Genomic DNA, 19663 nt, shown 5'->3' on the forward strand with positions numbered 1-19663 from the left:
TTAAGTCTTCCGTGTGTTAAGAATTGTGTTTCATAAAAGAACACCCTAAGAGAATGAATGTCTGAGTGAAAATGTCCCAAATGTAGATAGGTGTCCCAGTGTACATGAATCCCTTTTCTTGGAAATGCCTCGCTTTTATGGAATGTTTTTAGTTATTCCCAGCATCTTCGCAACTAGACCCTGAGAGAATGGATGGCATTTGAGCCAGGGACCTGGCTCTTGTGGGAGGTAACTGAACTGACCTAGAAGAGGCAGATTGTAGAGAAAGCTTAAGGGAAACAGTGAACTATGTAGAGGACTATTGGAAGGGAGGTGTCCATGACAAATGGCCCTGGGCTTGTGACTCAATCACTAATATGTTATGAGACCTTAGATTTCCTTGCTTGTGCCTCAAATTTCCTTATATCCAAATGAGCGTAATCACTGCTAGTTCACATCATTGTAAAGATAAAATGAGATTAAATAATACATAAAACTATACATTAAAATTAAGAGGTTGAGTATAAGATACTACTATGGGGTTGTAATTTTGTGGCATCTGGACTCTCCTCCAACCCACACTTAGCTCCCTGGACACACACTTCCACCTACTCCTTAAACAGACTTGTGGGAATTTCTGGCTCATCCTTTCTTCCAATGAAGTCACATTTTCTTTTCTCTCTGTAACTATCAGGGAATTCAAACATCCCAATCTCCATTGTATAAGGTAAAAGTCAGAAAGCTACAGTTGACCACAAGTTTTACTGTGCCCATGTTCCACAATTTCACTTAGCTCCTACTGTATAGAGATATTACCTATACCAGAATCCACTGTGCTCTTTTTTTTTTTTCATTGTAGCCAAATAGGCATCACGCAAACCGGCTTGCTTCGTAAAAACAAAAAACAAATACATATTTTTAAAGTAACTTTATTTTATTATGAGGGTCATTTGGATTTTAATAACTTTACATGAGAAAATAAAATTAAGATTGCAAGGAAAAACACTCTTGTGTGAGGAACAAAAAGTCACATGTTATTGTGGAGAAAATTAAAGAAGGGAAATTTTGCAGGCCAGATTTTGTTGGCAGCAACAGCAAAATCTCATCGTGTTTTGAACATTTTTGCAGAGCTCTAGCATTTATAGTTCACAAAAAATACTACAGGAGAAGTTGTCACCTTAAACCTTTTGCATGGATGCTGCTGCAGGAAAATCTGCTGACTTAGACCTTCATAGGGTCTGGGACAGAAGAAAAAGAATTTTAGGAATTGTTTCCTGGGTCTGTAGCAAAGGTCTAACTGTTATGAGAGTTCTAAGAAGCAGTTTTGCCTGGGGATGAAGATTATGAGTAAGTAAATGAATCATCTTTATCTCAGTTTGTCATCGATGATGACAGAGTAAATGAAGATCAAAAGAGATAATATACACAATGCGTCAGAGATAGCTCCTGGCAGTCAATATCATTTTTTGTACTATTATTAACATCTATTGTTAAGAATGATTGGAATATGCAATGGAGCTAATTCTTATACAGGAAGAATATATGTGCATATGTTTAGCCTCCAATCATATATGTGCAAGGTATTACACCAAATCCTAAAAATACAGAGGAACGTTGAGAAAAAAATGATCTGCTCCCAAGAAATGTACCACCTTGCAGAAACTGTAGATATACATAACAAAAAATAAACCTGAGATAGGCAAATATTAATGGGCAAAAGTGTTATAAGAATTTAAAGGAGCTCATCACTCTGAGAGTATTTTTTTATTTTTTTTCAAAATTTCGTGTACAACATATAATTGGAACAATGGTTTAAAAGTCATATCTTTGAATCTAATAGCTGTACAGGTTATAAAAGTGATCAATAAATGCCAGTACAAATATCCAGAAAGCATTCCAGCATTACTTTGTAGGACTGTGTAGAAGATGTCCATGTGCCGAGTAAAGACTGTCAGAAAGTGCCCAAGTTTTCAGAAAGCAAGCAACCATCCTCAAGGCAAATAGCATTCCTCCAATCACTCTAACCTGACTTCTAGCCCCATTATTCCACCAACACAGCTTGCACTGAGACCTTGATGAGATCTCCGTGCCACCGAATCCAGGAGAGCAAAGAACCAAGCCAGAGAGCTACAAGGTCTGAACAACATTTAAAATCATATCGAGATTTTAGATGGACAACTGTCTCAGTAGAGACCACACTGCTACCACTGCTGAGCACAGAAACTTAAACATCAGTGGATTGTTATTATACTGATCACATAGTTCCATTTAAAACTCTTAAATTGCTTCTGCTGGTGTTCTGGAATTCTTCATGAATTAAGGACACTACCAAAATTGGCACTGTGTCGTGTCAGGGTAAGCTTCACATGGATCTTACAGTTTATGTAGAGAGAGTGCAGTAAAATCCACAGGTGTATACCTCTCCATGACCTATGAGCTCCGTAAATGTTTACTGACCATTTATTCCTTGGGGCTTTTCTTAATTCCACAATAACCTTAGTGGTCCATTTCCAAAAAATTCAGAAGTTTGTCAAAAGCAAAGTACTATGCAGCTATCAACGTTCCTATACTAACAGACTATTCTGCATTTGTCTTGCATTATGTTCATAGAAAGATATGGGAGAAGGTATAATTTGAGTACAAAATTCAGAATTTATGTTGCACATTTGGTATTCCTATGCCCCTTTTCTGGTTCTCAAAAGGAAGGGACTATCTAACTACCATGAGCATGGTCCTACCCACCCATCTAGGTCCCTTGTTGTCATGGAAAAAATCTGTATCTTAATCAAGACAAGACTAATGAGAATCACGTATGAAGGACTCATATCCTCTCCCAATGGCCCTTAAAACCATGCCTTTAGGATTTGTTCGCACATAGGAACAAAAAAAATCAAATAGTTTTATATAAATTCCTGTATTTTAATCTTAATCATTAAATTACAAAATATTTTAAGTAATAGTAATTTTTGTCTTTGGTAATGATGGCCACCTAAATTCAATATAGTAAATAATCTCATAGGGCTTATCAAATCACTTAGGCATCTAGAAAAGCATCCTAAATTTTAATTATTAATTTTTTTCACTCCAAAACTTTCTTATAATATAAAATCAGTTTGAAGCTAGTTGTCAGGATTCCCTACAATATGAATCCTAAATTGAGCTAATTAAATACAATACAAATAAAGATTACTTTAATGATAATATAAATCTTTCTATAAGATCTGTTATAATCTGGCATGATTATGACTATAAAGAATGGGCTCATTGACTCTTGAAAGCAAATTACCGATTAAGTGGTTTTGGCTTATTCTTGAAAACCTCCAAAGCATATAAATTTCCAGTAATCACAGTGTAATAACTGATACAACTTTTGACAAGCACTTATCTTGCAGTATTTGCTACCTGTCAACTTTTATGAGATCACAACGTTCAACGAACGAGTCATTTTGGGCACAGCAACCAAGCTCTTTTTATAGATACTAACAGCACTAACAGTTGGCATGTGAACTTCCCATTAAAAACCTCCTATGGGCAATTGAACTTGACCAGGTTTTCATTTCCATGCTTCTTAAGTATACAAACTACTGATTTATGCACATAATTAAACCTGTACTTAGTGAATCTCTATAGCAGTGCTCTTAAGCCCAGTTTTCTCTTATATTCTCCAAAGCAGTGGGTCTCATAGCGTTCCTGAAATGGAAAACCTCAGCATTATGTGAGACATGTAAATTCTCAGGTCCCACTCCAGAAATGAATCTGAAACTCTGGGGTTGGGCCCAGAAGCACATGCTTCAACAAGCCCTGTGGGTGATTATGATGCCAGCTAAGGTCTGGAAACTTTGCTCTGGAGCAAAAAGATGTTCTCTTGCTATAAAGAAAAGATTTTAATCCCTTAGTTTAGAGCAGTAGATTTTGTCAAGTCCTGTGTCTCTAAGCCCAAGATGCCATTATACTTTATACGTTATATGGGAATTCTTTACAGATGGTATCAATTTAAAAAAATTTTTCATGTCATGAAGATGTTATAATATGGAATATTCTCAATAAATGTTAAAATAGAGATGTGTATTGGACTTTCAAAAGAAAAATTATGCTTTAAAAGAAAAATGTGGTTATTTAAAACAGTATGATATTATAGAGGTGAAAATAAATAACGTCTTGCCTGTCATAATTTCAACAGAGTCTTCCCTCTAATCAAAGTCCAAGAAAAAAGGGCTGATTCTAACTTTTGCCCTGTAGTGCTATTTATACCACTGGAGACATGTCAACATAACGAATGAATGAACAAAATAGGTAGAGATATTCCTACACAAGGCCCCTCAGAAGCAAGCCGGTGAGATTATCCCAAAGAATAGATAGACAGGAACTGGTTTATTTTGCTAATAGTCCCCGTGGCATGGCCTGTGGTATGCTAGAGAGGCTAAAAACTTTAAAAGAGAGAGAGAAGAAATGGATTTAAAAGGATACACCCCTCAATTTCTACATAGATTCATAATAGATACCAAAAGGAAAGCTTTGGGCAAAGCAACATTTCTTCACCCAGAAAATGGGCATCAAGTTTATGATGTATTTTGATTACTCTTTTAATTTAAAAAAATACTTCATTTTAAGAACACGCATTTTCTATCCTACATAATTGTTATTACATGCATTGTAAGGCCGTGGGTCACGAATTTTCTTGTTTCCTTCAGGAGTTTTGTAAAGTCCACATTTGGGGTGTGAGGTAATTAGTGTGATTCCCACTTCATAGCAGATCTCCTACTGGAATGCTAATCTTTTGAGAATTTTTAAAATTTCAGGAGAGAAACTACTTTTATAGCACAACATAGAACTTGCATGAATAATTCATATTTCACAGATGTCACTGTCATTCTGGGAAAAAACACTTTATATGCTTTTTTAATGCACTTAAAGAGAATGACAGACTGTGTAGTTGTCAAATTTTCAGTTATATTAAGAGGGGGATCATAATACATCAAAAAAATATCATAGCATGAGTTCATAAAATAATGTGGCTGAAATAAATAACAGAAATATTTATAGCAAATTTAACTATCCAACAGCTGGCTCAACCCATTAAATCAATTTCACAAAGCTGTTCTAATTTAAATTCATTCACACCAGAGAAAATCTGAATGCAGTACCTGAGACTGTGCATTAATATTGGCTCCTTCCTTAACAAGAACTTTGACAACTTCTGCTTGTCCAGCCAAAGATGCAATGTGAAGAGCAGTGTTCCCCTTCTGTTTCGGAGAAACAAAATAGAAAATATTAGAGGTTTCCAAATTTTGTAGACATCGAATGTACAGGCATTTTCAATTTTGCTGATTGATAACTTCAAGTGGTTAAAGTTTGTCATTCTAATCCAGATAGTAGCCCACCTTGGAAGGGGATAAATTGCCTGCCATCAAAACACTGAGCCTCCTGTATAGTGCTTTCCTTTTCCATCCTTCACAATTCTCGTGAGGTGTCGGGCCAGTCTATATTTTGACAATCATGTGTGCATGAGGTGTTAGAAATCCAGGTTAACTGGCCATATTCCTAATTTATTCCACCACTCTTTTTGTCCAACCCTGATCAGACTAAAGCCCCAGCTGGTCGCCTGAGGGCCTACAGCCTAGACTCTCTGCATCTCTCACAACCATATTATCACACTCCAGCTCTGGGCAACAAGCTTGATTCTGACTAACTACTGTTTTTCTGCAAATTAAAATTTCACCTTCTAAAGACAAAGATTTGTCACCAGTGATGATATTTAAAAAATACATATCCGTTGTTTCTGGGGTGCCTGGATGGCTAGGTCAGTTGAGCATCCGACTCTTGATTTCAGCTCAGGTCATGATCCCAAGGTTGTGGGATTCATCCCCCACATCAGGCTCCGAGCTGAACGTGGAGTCTGATTAAGATTCTTCCTCTCCCTCTTTTCTTCTCCCCCACTCTCTCTCTCTCCCTCAGATAAAATAAAATACTTAGATCTGTTGTTTCTGAAATGACTCCCCAACGACAATGTTCAAATATATTTTAGTAAAAGGACTATCAATAAAAAAAAATAGTTTCTAGTATACCAAACATCTTGTACAGGTCTTTAAAAATGAGTCCAATAGCTTTACAAACACACATTATAGTGATAAAATCTAATTTTCCCCAATAATTCAATCCATGATCCAAAATCTCTTTTCCATTACAGTATAAGAGATTCCGAATATTCTCTTACCAAGTTAAATGAATACATTAAAAGATATAACAACTTCATTAAAGCATGAAAATTACCTGTCCATTTCCACTGAGAAGTTTACTACATCAATATACTTTTGAAAAAAATGAATCAACCTTAGGAAAATAGGTGCTGTCGTCCACACATGATTATATTAATCTAGTGTCTACATGAATCAAAGAAAAAAAGACAGAACATTTGAAACAAAGTATGCAGAATTCTCCAGTCTCATGTTTGATAAGTCTCTAAAAGAATCAACTCAAACTCTGCAAAGTTTAGTGGAAAGAGTTTCAATTTCAGTTCTTCATGGTCAAGAACCTTGGTGTTCCAGCAAACGTCTGCAATGTATAACCAGACAAAATAACTTTAAATCATTTCCTCTTGTCCAAGGAAATAAATTCTACTAGCATGAACATTACCTTAGTGGCAGAATCCACAGAGGACCCTCTTCCCAGCAGCTCCTGAACCAGGCCCACATGGCCCTCCTTGGCAGCCAAATGGAGAGCGTTGAGTCCATTCTGAAAAGAGAAGCAAACAGTCCTCAGAAACTGAGTAATAGTTGTGGGTAGTATCTGATTTTTATGCAAGTATTTAACCCAGAGACTAGACAGACTCTGGTTTCTTCATTGTACTTTTTCTTTTTGCATTAGTTTGAAGCTACTAAGTTCAGAGAGACTAATTTCCAGTGTTTTTGATTTAGAGAGGGAAAGTAGTAAATATTCATTAGAGCCGTGGATTTGCCAACTTTATCTCAACAATTTTTTGACTAAGAAATATCTAAATACTTTTCTAATGAGAGGAAAAAAAGAACAACTGTATCATTTATTGCACCAGTCACAAATAAAATTCTTTCCAGTTTCTAGAACATTGAGAGAGTTTAAATAAATCTTACTTTTTAACAAATGGGAAGGAAATCTTTTTTTCATAAAAAGTGATTCAAAAGCCATAGGACAATTTCTAAGCTAACAAAACTTTGCAATAACAACATTGTACTTAAAGACACTTAGCACTGTGTCACTAATTTGTCTGTAAGTTTTTTTCCCAAGAATTTAAAATTTATTTTATAACTTCTGATAGAGATGAGGGAGCATAAGACAAGCTGAGGGCAAAGTACAGGCTAATAGCACTCCCTCCCACCCTCTCACCCCCAGGTGGGATATGTGTGATATTCCCCAGACACTCCAGGCTGCCTAAGAACAAAAGAAGGAAAAGAAAGCAAATGGTTGACTGATACAGATCACAGTCATGCAGAACAGGAGTCTTCTTCAGTTTACAGATAACTTAGTAAACTTCAAGAAAAAGATAATCTTATCCATAACCTAATCTCCAGAAACCTATAGACTCCGTTTCTGGAGCCCTAATATCACCCTCATCAAGATGTAAGAGGGTTTAAGTGCTTGTCATGGTGATATGGGAAACAAAGGCAAATTAAAACTTAAATTTCCTTAGTACCTACGGCCCATTGACATGTCCTTGAGACAGGCAGAGTGACCTTCCTCAAGGAGCTTGGCTGCCTTGATAGTGACACTTGCTAGGGGCAAAAGGGAATCTTAGCCTAACATTATCCTGACCCCCCCAGGATCCTGTGAATCTCCTTAAACACATAAAAATTCCTTTGCAAACCTCCTTTAGCTTTAACCCCCAAGTATATGTTGGCAATTATACTCCAAGCATATGGCCCCTGATATACATCTGAGGGGTCTCATGACTGAGGTTTTACTAAACAGTAATAAATGATATTTTCCTAACAGCTAGCCCCTCAAGGTCTTGGAAACCTTGCTTCCAAAATTCCTTAGAGATTTACACTGTCCCTAACCCCCTCCTAACCTGAAGGTATATAATCAGTCACTCTTCACAACCGCAGTGCAGCTCTTTCTGCCCACAGGTCCAGTCCCCGTGGTTTAATAAAATCACCTTTTTGCACCAAAGATGTCTTCAAGAATTCTTTCTTGGCCATAAGCTCCAAACTCCGCTGTCACCCCCAAACCCCATCATTAGTGCTATAATATCTGACTCACATCTAAATTCCTAAAAAATTACCCACCATAACATTGAAAAAACTCATTGATAATTTTACCAAATATGGTATCTACATACATTATACTGACCTCCCCCAGAAATGACTTATAGTCAATCAGGAATTTTCTGATCAGTGCCCATGAGGTAATCTGTCACATGGGCCCTCTCCATTCCCCAAAGAAGATGAGGTAATCTGCATGATAAAAACCCCTGTTCTCCCCCTAAGGGAAAGTGACCTTGCCTAGAACTTTTTTTTTTTGGCTAATAACTTTCTTGCCCAACCCTCCTTCCTATAAAACCTTTCATTTTATACCACTCCTTGGAGCTCCCCTCTACTTGTTAGATAGGATGCTGCCTGATCCACTCGTTGTTTAATAAAGTTAATTGTATTTTCAAATTTACTCTGTTGAATTTTGTTTTTTTAACACATATAAGGAGAACCAAATACATCTACAAAATGCTCTATGGCAAATTTCCTGTTACTGGTCAATGCTTATATTAATGATTCTCTTATGGGAAGCCTTCAAGCTTTTATACCTGTTTCAAAAATAAGATAATATTTATTTTTCTTCTTTGCAAAACATGGTCCTGGTTTTTCAGCAACATTTAACTCTGAGCAGCTGATATAGTTGACCATTAATACACGCATGTCATGGTTTCTATATATTTACTGGCATAAAATAAGAATTAAAGTACTTTCAAAATACGTTATTCCTAGAAAATTTAACGAATTAATCAACAATATAACAAAAGCTTGATAAAGACACTTTTATGACTCCCGTGTCCTACCAGCATGCAAATAATGATAACTATATTAACTAACACAAATGATTCAACCAAAATTATTTTCCACTCCCTTTACCAGACCAAAGTTGTTTTCTGAGTTATTCAACACCCAGTCCCTTTGGTAATGGGAAGTGGAAGTACTTAATTTTAATAGATGTAAAAACCACTTCACAAATAGTAAACTCATTCTGACACAATGAAGGACAAGCAGTATGATCTTCGGGTAGGAATTTTTACGGAGATAATTAACCTGATATTTTAGAGCCTGTAACTTTTCTGATAATTTTTTATTCTATATATATTTCAGCATGACATTTGATTAGTTGGCCTAAGTTGTTTACTGGAAGAAATCTTTTACTCTGTATGATAAGCCATTACATAAATGTTTTTTAAGTTGGATCTGTTACTTCAGTAAGTAAGAATCAAATCTGCTGATCACTGGGAGTTGTTAGATGGCCTAGCCAACTAATATTTAAATATGAAGATTTAAATATTAAATATTTACATATTAAGATGCTTATTATAAGAAGTTGCCTTTCCTTTTTCTCAGTTTTTGTCTCTGCCTCCATCTGAAGTTTCCACCTGAGAGGTTTGAAAGGACCTCTGAGACATCTAATCCAGTGATTTGCCTAACACTCTGTCTGCCCCAGGTCTGATAAATAGTACCTACTTGATAAATATTGTTGGATGAATGAATGAATCTAAAGAGAGAATAGAGGGAATATTTTGGTAAAGTCTACATTTATAAACAATCAAACCTATGTAATATATTTGAATGGAAAAGACTGAGTAGTCCCTAAAGTTTATAAGCTTTCCATATATCAGGATTTTTATCCAAGTGGGACTAGAGATTATTGGTTTGGAGATATATTTTCCAAGTGCTTAAGGCCTATCCATAGAACAACTGGACTTATTCTGCACTGGAATTGTTATCGTCACCAGCTAGACCCTAAGACCTGACCTTCACTGCCCACTTGCTTATACTCACCAATCTTTTTACCACATTCTTCTTTAAGTTCTTCTTTCCAGTTTATCTCTTAACTCAGGCAACTAGAAACTGAAACCACTCCTTGAGCCATGGGACTACCCTGATGAGACCTCTAGCCACCAGACCACCCAGGCCAGTTTGAGTGTAACTCCCCACTTGTGCCTGCATAGACAGGCCTCAGAGTGACTTCTAGAATGATAAACAACTGACTTTACCTCATTATAATGTGGTAGAGCCCCTCCATAAGGAATGTGGTTAGAACCTCAAGACGAGAGAAGACAACCTGCCTATGTGCTCAAGGGCGACATTCCTCACGACTCTGGAACATAGACCGCCCATGCAGACTGCATGTTACCATATATGGGAGACAAAGGAGCAAAATTTGTACAAAAGGCACCCACCCCCACCACTGCGCTTGGGGTTCAGCCTTTTGGATCCTAGCCTGCTGATCCAGTGCTGGCACAAATAAAGCTGCTTCCTGGAAAGAAAAGCCTTGGTGCCCCCACTCCGTGTGTGACTCACTGCTACATTACGTGGGGGCTTGCCCAGGAGGCAGACACAGCGTTTCACCTCCCTTGTCACCGGGGCTTGGGGTACTAGGAGAGGTGACCTTGCCTGGCACCAGTGGACCGCTTGATCCATAGGAGACTAGCCCCTCCTGTCATGCTGGGGTAAGGGCCCCGGATACACAAAGGAACCCAGCGAGGCCCAGGAACCAGCTCAGGGAGCACAGCCCATCAGACTGGTAAGAACCTGGATTCATTTTGGTATACCTGCCCCTAAGAGATAGAAGGAGAGCCTGATCACTTCCCAGAGCTGCCTGAATATTTCCATAAGGAACAAAACCAACTCTAAGGTGCTGGGCACTGGGCAGCGGATTGGAGTCACTATGTGACTGTGTGTGAATGAGAAACAGCAGAAAGTTTCCAACCTGACCAATGGGCCAAAGTGAGTATTGAGTTCCCATCCACAGTTCCTTGGTGACCTCATACAGCTTAGGGTGGTGTCAGACTTCCTGGGGAGTCTGATCTGGGTCAGAGCTTGATACTGAACCCATCAAGGCTAAGAGGTGCCTGAAATATCTCTGAGAGGAGAGCAGCCAAAAGTGGACAAAGTTGGTGTGGGTCCTCTCCAAATTAGTCCCTCCCTTCCCCCTAGCCCTCTCTTGTGCATGAAAGTTGCCAGTTAGGGGGAGGAAATGGGTAGAAAGAAGAGAAAACTGACTCCCCTAGAATGTATGTTGAGGAATTTCAAAAAGGATATTCAGGAAATTATGGTGTGAAATTAACTCCCAGAAAGCTCTGGACATTCTGTGAAATTGATTGGCCATTGTTTGGGGTGGGCTGGCCCTCTAAGGGCTCACTTGAGAAGGAACTAATTGGCCGAGTGTTCAGAGTCATTGTACGGGATCCAGGCCACCCGGACCAATTTCCTTACATTGACTGTTGGCAAGACCTAGTCCTATACCGGCCGCCTTGACTAAAAGTGTGTATTGAAGAGAGCTGTAAAGTTATGATGGCTTGTGGCTTCCTCCAAATGCCAACCCAAAACTGAAAAGCCCATACTGTTGGGAGGGCCCGAAGGGACCCTACTGCCATGTGCCCCACTGCCATCTGTGCCTCCAGCCATCCCAGCTGCAGAAACCCCACAAGAGCCTGCCCCTAGTCCTGAGGCCTCACTCCCCACCTCTAGCACCACCGGCCTCTCCAGATGTGGCCAGCTCTCCCGGATCACCAGTCCTAACCCCATACACCCTTCCTGGAAGGAGATAAGAATATCAGGCCAAGGGAGGCAGTCCCTCCCTGAAACAACACCAGGGAGCCCTACAGATGCCACTGAGGGAAAACTAGGGGATCCATCTATTATGATCAGGAAGGCCAGATCTGAGGAGGCCAGCATGTTTTTGTGCACCAACTCTTTACCACTACGGACCTCCTAAATTGGAAGCACCATACTCCCTCCTATACGGAGAAGCCCCAGACTATGGTTGAACTAATGCAGTCCATAATTCAAACCCAAAAACCTGCCTGGATGGACTGCCACCAACTCCTCATGACCCCCTTCGCCATGGAGGAACGTTGCCAAATTACCCAGGCAGCCTAAAATGGTTAGAGGAGAATGCCCCACTGGGTCACTAGACACTCAGGCTTATGCTTGGGCCCACTTCCCTGGGGAGGACCCCAAATGGGACCGAAATGACTCAAGTGTAGACAGAGGGCTCACAAGGACTGAACGGTATCAAGAAGCCCTTCTAAATGGCATGAAGAAAGTGGGGTGAAAGGCCATAAATATGAGCAAAACATCTGAAGTACTCCATGGACCCGAGGAGAGCCCAAGCCAGTTCTACAAAGACTATGTGAGGGCTTTCGTCTCAACACCCCTTTTGATCTAGAGGCGCCCATTAACCAGCAGATGGTCAACACGTCATTCGTAGGTCAGGGGACTTTGGCACAGAAGGCAGAGCTCATCGCGCTAACCTGCCTGGAGGCAGGGATACATGTTAGTATATACACAGACTCTATGCCTTCACCACGGGGATTTATATAAAGAGAAGGGTCTAACAAACTCAGGAGGAAAGACATAAAGTATGGTAAGGAAATCTTTGAACTCTTAGATACTGTGTGGGCCCCTAAACGAGTGGCTATCATGCGTTGTTGGGGACATCAAAGGGGAGACACCTCGGCTGCATGGGGAAATGGTAAGACCAAGAGGCAAAGCTTGTGGCTTCCAAAGGATCAGCAGAATCAGCAGCTTTAACCGCAGCACTGTTCCCTAGTCCACTGGCAGAATGGGACCCTAATTACTCACAACTTGAAAGTACCTGGTACTGACTGAAAATGGAAGCTAACTCCCAGGTGGATGGTGGAAATTTGAAGACAGCCAAGTAGCAATCCCCTGAGGCCCTGGCTCCAGCTTTTGTCAAGCCGTTCCATCAGGAAATCCATAGTGGCTGGACAGATCTAGAGACTACTTTGAGCCGACATTTCTATATCCCTTGACTCTTCAGCATAGCCCAAGCAGTATGCGAGCAATGTGAAACGTGTGCCTGGAATAACCCACATCAAGGACCCAAGGCCGCCTCTGGGGTGCAGAGTGTCAGGGGAGCCCCATTTGAAAATATGATGGTGGATTTCACTGAGCTTCCCTGGGTCCAAGCCTATAAATATCTGTTGGTCTTTGTGTGCACTTTCTCAGGCTGGGTGGAAGCCTTCCCTACTCACACAGAAAAGGCACATGAAGTGACCCGACTTCTAAAAGAAATCATTCCTCGATTTGGGATCCCTATCACTATAGGATCAGACAATGGGTCAGCATTCGTGGCTGAGGTGGTGCAGCTGGTGGCTAAAGGGTTAAAAATCACCTGGAAGTTACACATGGCATACCGACCTCAGAGCTCTTGGGAAGGTGGAACAAATGAACAGAACCCTGAAGCTGCAATTAAGTAAACTAAGTCAAGAAACCCACCTACACTGGGACCAGGTGTTGCCAATCACCCTGTTAAGAATCAGATGTAGTCCCACTAAGCAGACAGGGTTCTCCCCTTATGAAATCCTTTATGGGTGCCCTCCCCCCATTATCAAGGGCATAAGGGGGGATCTAAACGAGATAGGCAATCTAACCCTAAGGCAACAGATGCAAGCCCTTGGCTCTACCCTAACCACCTTACACCACTGGGTTAGGAAGTGATTACCTGTGAGTCTGACCAGACAGGCTCACCCCTTTAAACCAGGAGATAGGGTATGGGTGAAGGAGTGGAATGTCCAATCCCTATATCCCCTCTGGAGGGGCCCATTTACTGTCATCTTGTCCACCCCTAGTTCAGTAAAGGTACCCGAAGTGGGTCCCTGGATTCATCACAGCAGAGTGAAGCTGGCATCTCGAAACTAGGAGTGCATTCCTGAGCCATCAATGCTGTGCAAGCTGACCACACGGAAGAAGCAATCTGCGACTCCAGAGGCTCTGAGAGACTGCAGCCCTGCTTTAGTCACTCCGGAAGCTGACTAATCTACGCACGGCAGAAGCTTGAAGAATCAACGATCCGATGGAACAAATAGACTGTCCTTATTTTCTATATTTGTTTCCTTACTGTGATGCACTGTCCCCCTTGTTTCTTGCTGTTATTGTGATTCTTGCTCTACTTTTCACCATAGGATTGGCAGAGGCTGGCTGAAAGTGTGGTGAGAGGTTTCTGTTAGCACTCACCTTCCCTTTGTGGATAGGATGCTTCATTGGTATCAGTTGCTTCTAATCTGGACCCCTTCTGTAGCAATTCCTGAGGCACTGGCTCCAGCTTTTGTCAAGCAGTTCCATCAGGAAATCCATATTGGCTGAACAGATCTAAAGACTACATTGAGCCAACATTTCTACATCCCTTGACTCTGAAGCATAGCCTAGATTCCTCATCATGTGACCCATGTATTTGTATAACCAGGTCAGGCCAGGGAGTCACTTGGACCTTACTATACCATACCCGTTTCTCATGCCAAGGAAAAGTCCTGCAGACACAATAAGACCATCTATTCTATCTGCCAATGGGAGAGTCAATACACTTGCTTTGACCCACAACACTCCCCCAGTGAAGATTGGTTAGAAGTCCAATCCTACCAAGAGGTGGGGCAAGGAGCTTGGTCAGCTGGACACAAATTACTAACCCAAAAGGACCAGTGTCAATGCTGTTTGACATACGTGCAGTTATAGATATTGGCCCAGAGGCATCTGTCATATGAAAAAAAGCAGGCACTTGTCATAGAGGGCCCAAGGACTCATGATATACCATACAGAGGCTTAAATCGGGAGTGGAAAAAACAACTCAATGACAAATACATTGTGAAGAAAATGGTTTATGTGCCTATACACCTGAGTTTGTATGCCCCAGCTGGAGCTGTGTTTCATGGGCTACTTGGAAAAAAGAAGGCACAATAGCACTCCTTCCTATATCAGGTTATCAGTCAACCTATAACCCTGTTAATTTTACCATCATTAACCCAGGATAATTGGCATCCAGATTCACAGGTGAGACAGAGACCCAGGGACTGTGCTATATTTCAAGAGAGTCACTACTGCTCATCCAGCCACATCCCACCAAGTCTTCCACTCCTTCTGTGAAGAAATAAGAAGTAGCCACCTTCCCATTTCAGTCACAGTATGGAACTTGTTTCTAACCCTAGCAGAGACTATAGCCCAGACTCTGAAGATCTCTTCTTGCTATATATGTGGGGAAACCAACATGGGGAATCAATGGCCATGGGAGACTAGAGAATTAGATCCCTGTGAACCTTATAATGGAACAGAATGCCCCAGTCCTACTACCAGGGTTTGGCTCCTCAAAACCTCAATTGTTGGGAAAAACTGCCTTGCCCGGTGAGGAAGAAAGTTGACCATCTATGTTGGACGTTTAACATTAGACCAAAGATTTTATAACTCAATTTCCTAGGAAACCCAATGGTGGGAGTTTACCAGATCACCTTGAGGCAGGTCCCAACCCGTTTTCTAAATTCTCTTATCTCCAAGAGGCCTAGGACAATGTCAATGCATCCTTTGAATGGTGGGGTCCAGGTGAACTGTACTGGATATGTGGAAGGACAACCTAAAAAGTACTTTCCTCATGATGGTCAGGGTCATGTGTGCTGGGAACTATTTGTCCATCTTTCTTCCTGCTCCCACTTGCCAGAGCGGAACATTTAAGAGTCCAAGTGTAGGGGGACTGGGAGACTCAAAGGAAACGACAAGCCCTAACAATTGGTAACTGGAAAGATGATGAATGGCCTCCCAAGTGTGTAATCTAATATAGCCCTGCCACCTGGGCAGAGGATGGGTCCTGGGGCTACCACACTCCTATTTACATGCTACACCGCATAATCAGACTGCAAGCAGTTGTAGAAATTATAAACAATGAAACTGTTAGAGCTCTTAACTCGCTAGCAAAGCAGCAAACCAAAATGCACAATAGTATCTATCAAAATCGCTTGACTTTAGATTACTTGCTTGCTTCTGAGGGAGGAGTTTGTGGAAAGTTTAACTTGAGTAACTGCTGCCTACAGATAGATGACAAAGGAAAAGTCATAGAGGAGATCACAGATCGAATGAGAAATGTTGCTCATGTCCCAGTCCAGACCTGGAAAGGCTGGGGCCCTGGAGAGTTATTAGGAGGATTTATTTTCAACTTGCAGGGGATTCCAAACCCTCATAAGTATTTTTCTCTTGCTCTGGGGGGCTTGCTTAATCCTGCCTTGCCTAGCTCCCCTACTTTTACAGTCTGTCTCCAGCCTCATTGAGGTAATGGTCAAAAGGAAAGCAGCCACACATGTGATGATGTTATGCAAACATAAACCTCTAAACCAAGGTGATGTTCTTTGACCAAAAATAGGGGGTCCAAGCATCAAAGGAGAGAATGTGGTAGAGTCCTTCCATAAGGAATGTGGTGAAAACCTCAAGACAAGGGAAGGCAACCTGGTTATGTGTGTGTGTGACATTCCTCATGACTCTGTAATATAGACCGCCCATTCAGACTGTTTTTTACCAAATATGGGAGACAAAGGAAAAAAATTGTACAAAAGGTGACCCACCCCCCCTGCCGTGCTTGGGGCTCAGCCTTTTGGGTCTTAGCCCGATGATCCCACCCTGGCATGAATAAAGCTGCTTCCTGGAAAGAAAAGCCTCAGTGTCCCGACTTTGTGTGTGACTTACCCCTATGATAATACTAAAATTTCCACCCAAGGAGGAGTATAAGCCTAATTTACATAACATACAATGCACATATAGGCAAGTTTACTTAAGGTGCATAAATGGCCTTATTCCCACCTTTACATATGACAGGGCTTCCCTATCCAAATACTCATCCTAATCCTAAATAAAAGGAATCCATTCACCCTTTTGGGTTGAAAGTTATTCCTCATGACCACCTTATTTGCTGCAAATTAAGCTTACTTGGTGCAACAAGTCCACATGGAGTGTCTGTGACTCACCAAGGAGAGAACTCACAATGGTTCAGTTACATTATTTTCTTTCTAAAATCTCATGCCATATAATTCCATAAGTTCTTACATGAGGGGCAACGGTTGGCTTCTTCAAATAATAAAACCTCTTCATATATGACTTTCTGTGTTGATCCATTCTTTCTTCCTTTCTTCCACCCAACATGGGCTTGAATTCACAACACCAAGATCAAGAGTTGCATGCTCTAACTGACTGAGATCCATTCTTTATGAAGCTGATACTTCTACTGTGTTGATCCATTCTTTATGAAGTTCCTTCCTCTCCACGACTGGAAGAATAGGGAATCATTTTATTTGCTCCTCTGCAATTCTCTTTTAGCTTTTGAAAAAAATTTCTTTTTGTCAACTTCTATATCCCATTAGAATTTTCTCACTGGATAACTTTTACTTTTTAGTGATTATTTTATCTGATGTCAATGCTTATGTAAATTAAAAGAAGAGTTTAACCTGTGAATTGAAATTCCCAATTGAGAGAACATGGAAGATTTCCCACCTTAAGTTCTCCAGAGCCCTTTAACCACCCCAAATTGATCAAATTAAAAAAGGACTTGAACTACCTCCATTTTGACTTCAGTCTGTACTTTCTGATTCTTTCCAGCTTATCTTTTAACTCAGGCAAAAGGTTCGGTGGGCAAAGCATCCAGTGATGGGAACCAAAACCACCCCTCAAGCAATACAACTGCCATGACCTGACGCCAGAGAGATCCAAAGAAAAGGACAGAAAACATGATTGACCCCAAGACAACGATGGACCTGAACTACATTGCTCATCTACACGCATCCACCAACTTCTGTCCCATATTTTCCTGGTATAAACCTGGAAGTATTTTCAGCACTTTGGAGACAGTCATTGAGACATTAGTCCCCTGTCTTTCCAGTTCTGGCCTCACTGAAATAAATTCCTTTCTTGTTTCACCACCACTCAGCTCTCTGTCTTTGGATTTTATTGGAGGCAAGTGGTGAAACCTGGTCTATTTGGGACCCCAAAGCCAGGTGCTCTTATACTCCTGCACCCCAGTTACAAAGTTTTCCTGGACTAAGCTCATGGCTCTGAGCTGTAATCAGTTGAAGAAGGAGGAGGACAGGGAAGAGAAAAATAAAGCATCTCCTCAATATTCTCAGTATTGCCAGTGATTTCTCTTTTAGTTCTTTATTAATTTTAATATTAATTTAATATTTTAATTTAATTTAATTTAATTTAATATTTCTCAGAATCATGTCTTCCTATACTGTCATGGAAATGTTTTACTATGCAAGTCAACAAATAATATGTATCAGGGTTCCCCTCCCTCCCACTCCAGAGAGCCAGTTGTTAAACATTTACCAGCAATATCACTGCATGCCAAAGTCAGATGGCTTGACAGCAGTTTTATATTTAAAATATGTGAACTGGAGGGGTTCTGGGTGGCTCAGTTCATTGAGTGTCTAACTTCAGCTCATGTCATGATCTCGTGGTTCATGAGTTTGAGCCCCACATCGGGCTTGCTGCTGTCAGCACAGAGCCTGCTTCAGATCCTCTGTTCCCCTCTCTCTCTGCCCCTCCCACACTTGTTCTCTCTCTCTCTCTCTCTCTCTTAAATGACATTTAAAAAAATAAATAAATAATGTGAACTGAAAAAATGGCTCCCCAATGGTCAATATCTCTAAGGTACAATGGCCTGAATCTGGTCTTCATTTATGTCTAAAATTCTACAATATGGGATATATCTACAGGTAATCTTGTTTACAAGCTTTATAAAGAGTCAAGTATTATTAACTGTTGAGAGACCACAAGGCAAGCTGAGGTCCAAGCACAAACTAGCACATCCCCCACCCAGGTGGGATATGTGTGACATTCCTCAGGCACTCCTGGCTACCCAAGAACAAAGAAAAGGACAGAAAACAAATGGTTAAACTGATAGTCTCCATCAGCTTACAAGTATCTTAGTAATATTAAAAGAAAAGGGCAACCCTATCAATAGCCTAATCTCCAGGAACTCCTTACTGTCTTTTTTTTTTTAATTTTTTTTTAATGTTTATTTATTTTTGACAGAGAGAAAGACAGAGCATGAGCAGGGTAGGGCAGAGAAAGAGAGGGAGACACAGAATCCGAAGCAGGCTCTAGGCTCTGAGCTGTCAGCACAGAGCGCGACAAGGGGCTTGAACTCACAGACCATGAGATCACGGCCTGAGCCAAAGTCGGATGCTCAACCGACTGAGCCACCCAGGTGCCCCAGGAACTCCCTACTGTCTTAAGGGTAATGCTTTGCTAGAGGGAAAAACAACCTGAACTTCACTATAGCTAGACCTCCAGTTATCTGTGACCTCTTTAGCATATGGAAATCCCTTTAAGAAACTTCCTCCTGACCTTACCTCCCCCAACCCCACAGTGTATAAGCAGTCACCCTTCACAACCCCAGTGCAGCTCTTTCTGCTCAAGGGTCCTATTCCCCTGCTTTGATAAAATCACCCTTTTTGCACCAAAGAGATCTTCAAGAATTCTTTCTTGGCCGTAGGCTCCCAACCGCCACCACCACTCCAAAACCTCATTGTTAACTAATCATCAACCTTTTATCGCTTAAAATGGGTGATGTAGACTGGCTTGAAAGTGATTTCAACAGTGGCATTCTGAATATAACTTTCTATTAATTTACAATAGAAAAGTTTGAGAATTAAGATGTTTAAAAAGGTATCAAATTTTCT

At 40.7% G+C, this 19663-nt stretch overlaps 1 protein-coding gene across 23 annotated transcripts in view; it reads right to left on the minus strand.

Moving 5' to 3' along the window:
- ANK2 (ankyrin 2) overlaps window positions 1-19663 on the minus strand; it is a 673807-nt gene that overhangs the window by 168009 nt on the left and 486135 nt on the right. For all 23 annotated transcript variants that reach the window (XM_086704357.1, XM_086704361.1, XM_086704354.1 and 20 more), the window contains 2 exons: window positions 6613-6711; window positions 5124-5222 (listed from right to left, as the gene is read on the minus strand). In XM_086704357.1, coding sequence (XP_086560483.1) covers window positions 5124-5222; window positions 6613-6711 — 198 coding nt within the window. The remainder of the gene's footprint in view (window positions 1-5123; window positions 5223-6612; window positions 6712-19663) is intronic.

The sequence above is a fragment of the Puma concolor genome, chromosome B1 (assembly GCF_028749965.1).
Source record: "Puma concolor isolate L17-30 chromosome B1, mPumCon1.1.hap2, whole genome shotgun sequence".
NCBI lineage: Eukaryota > Metazoa > Chordata > Mammalia > Carnivora > Felidae > Puma > Puma concolor.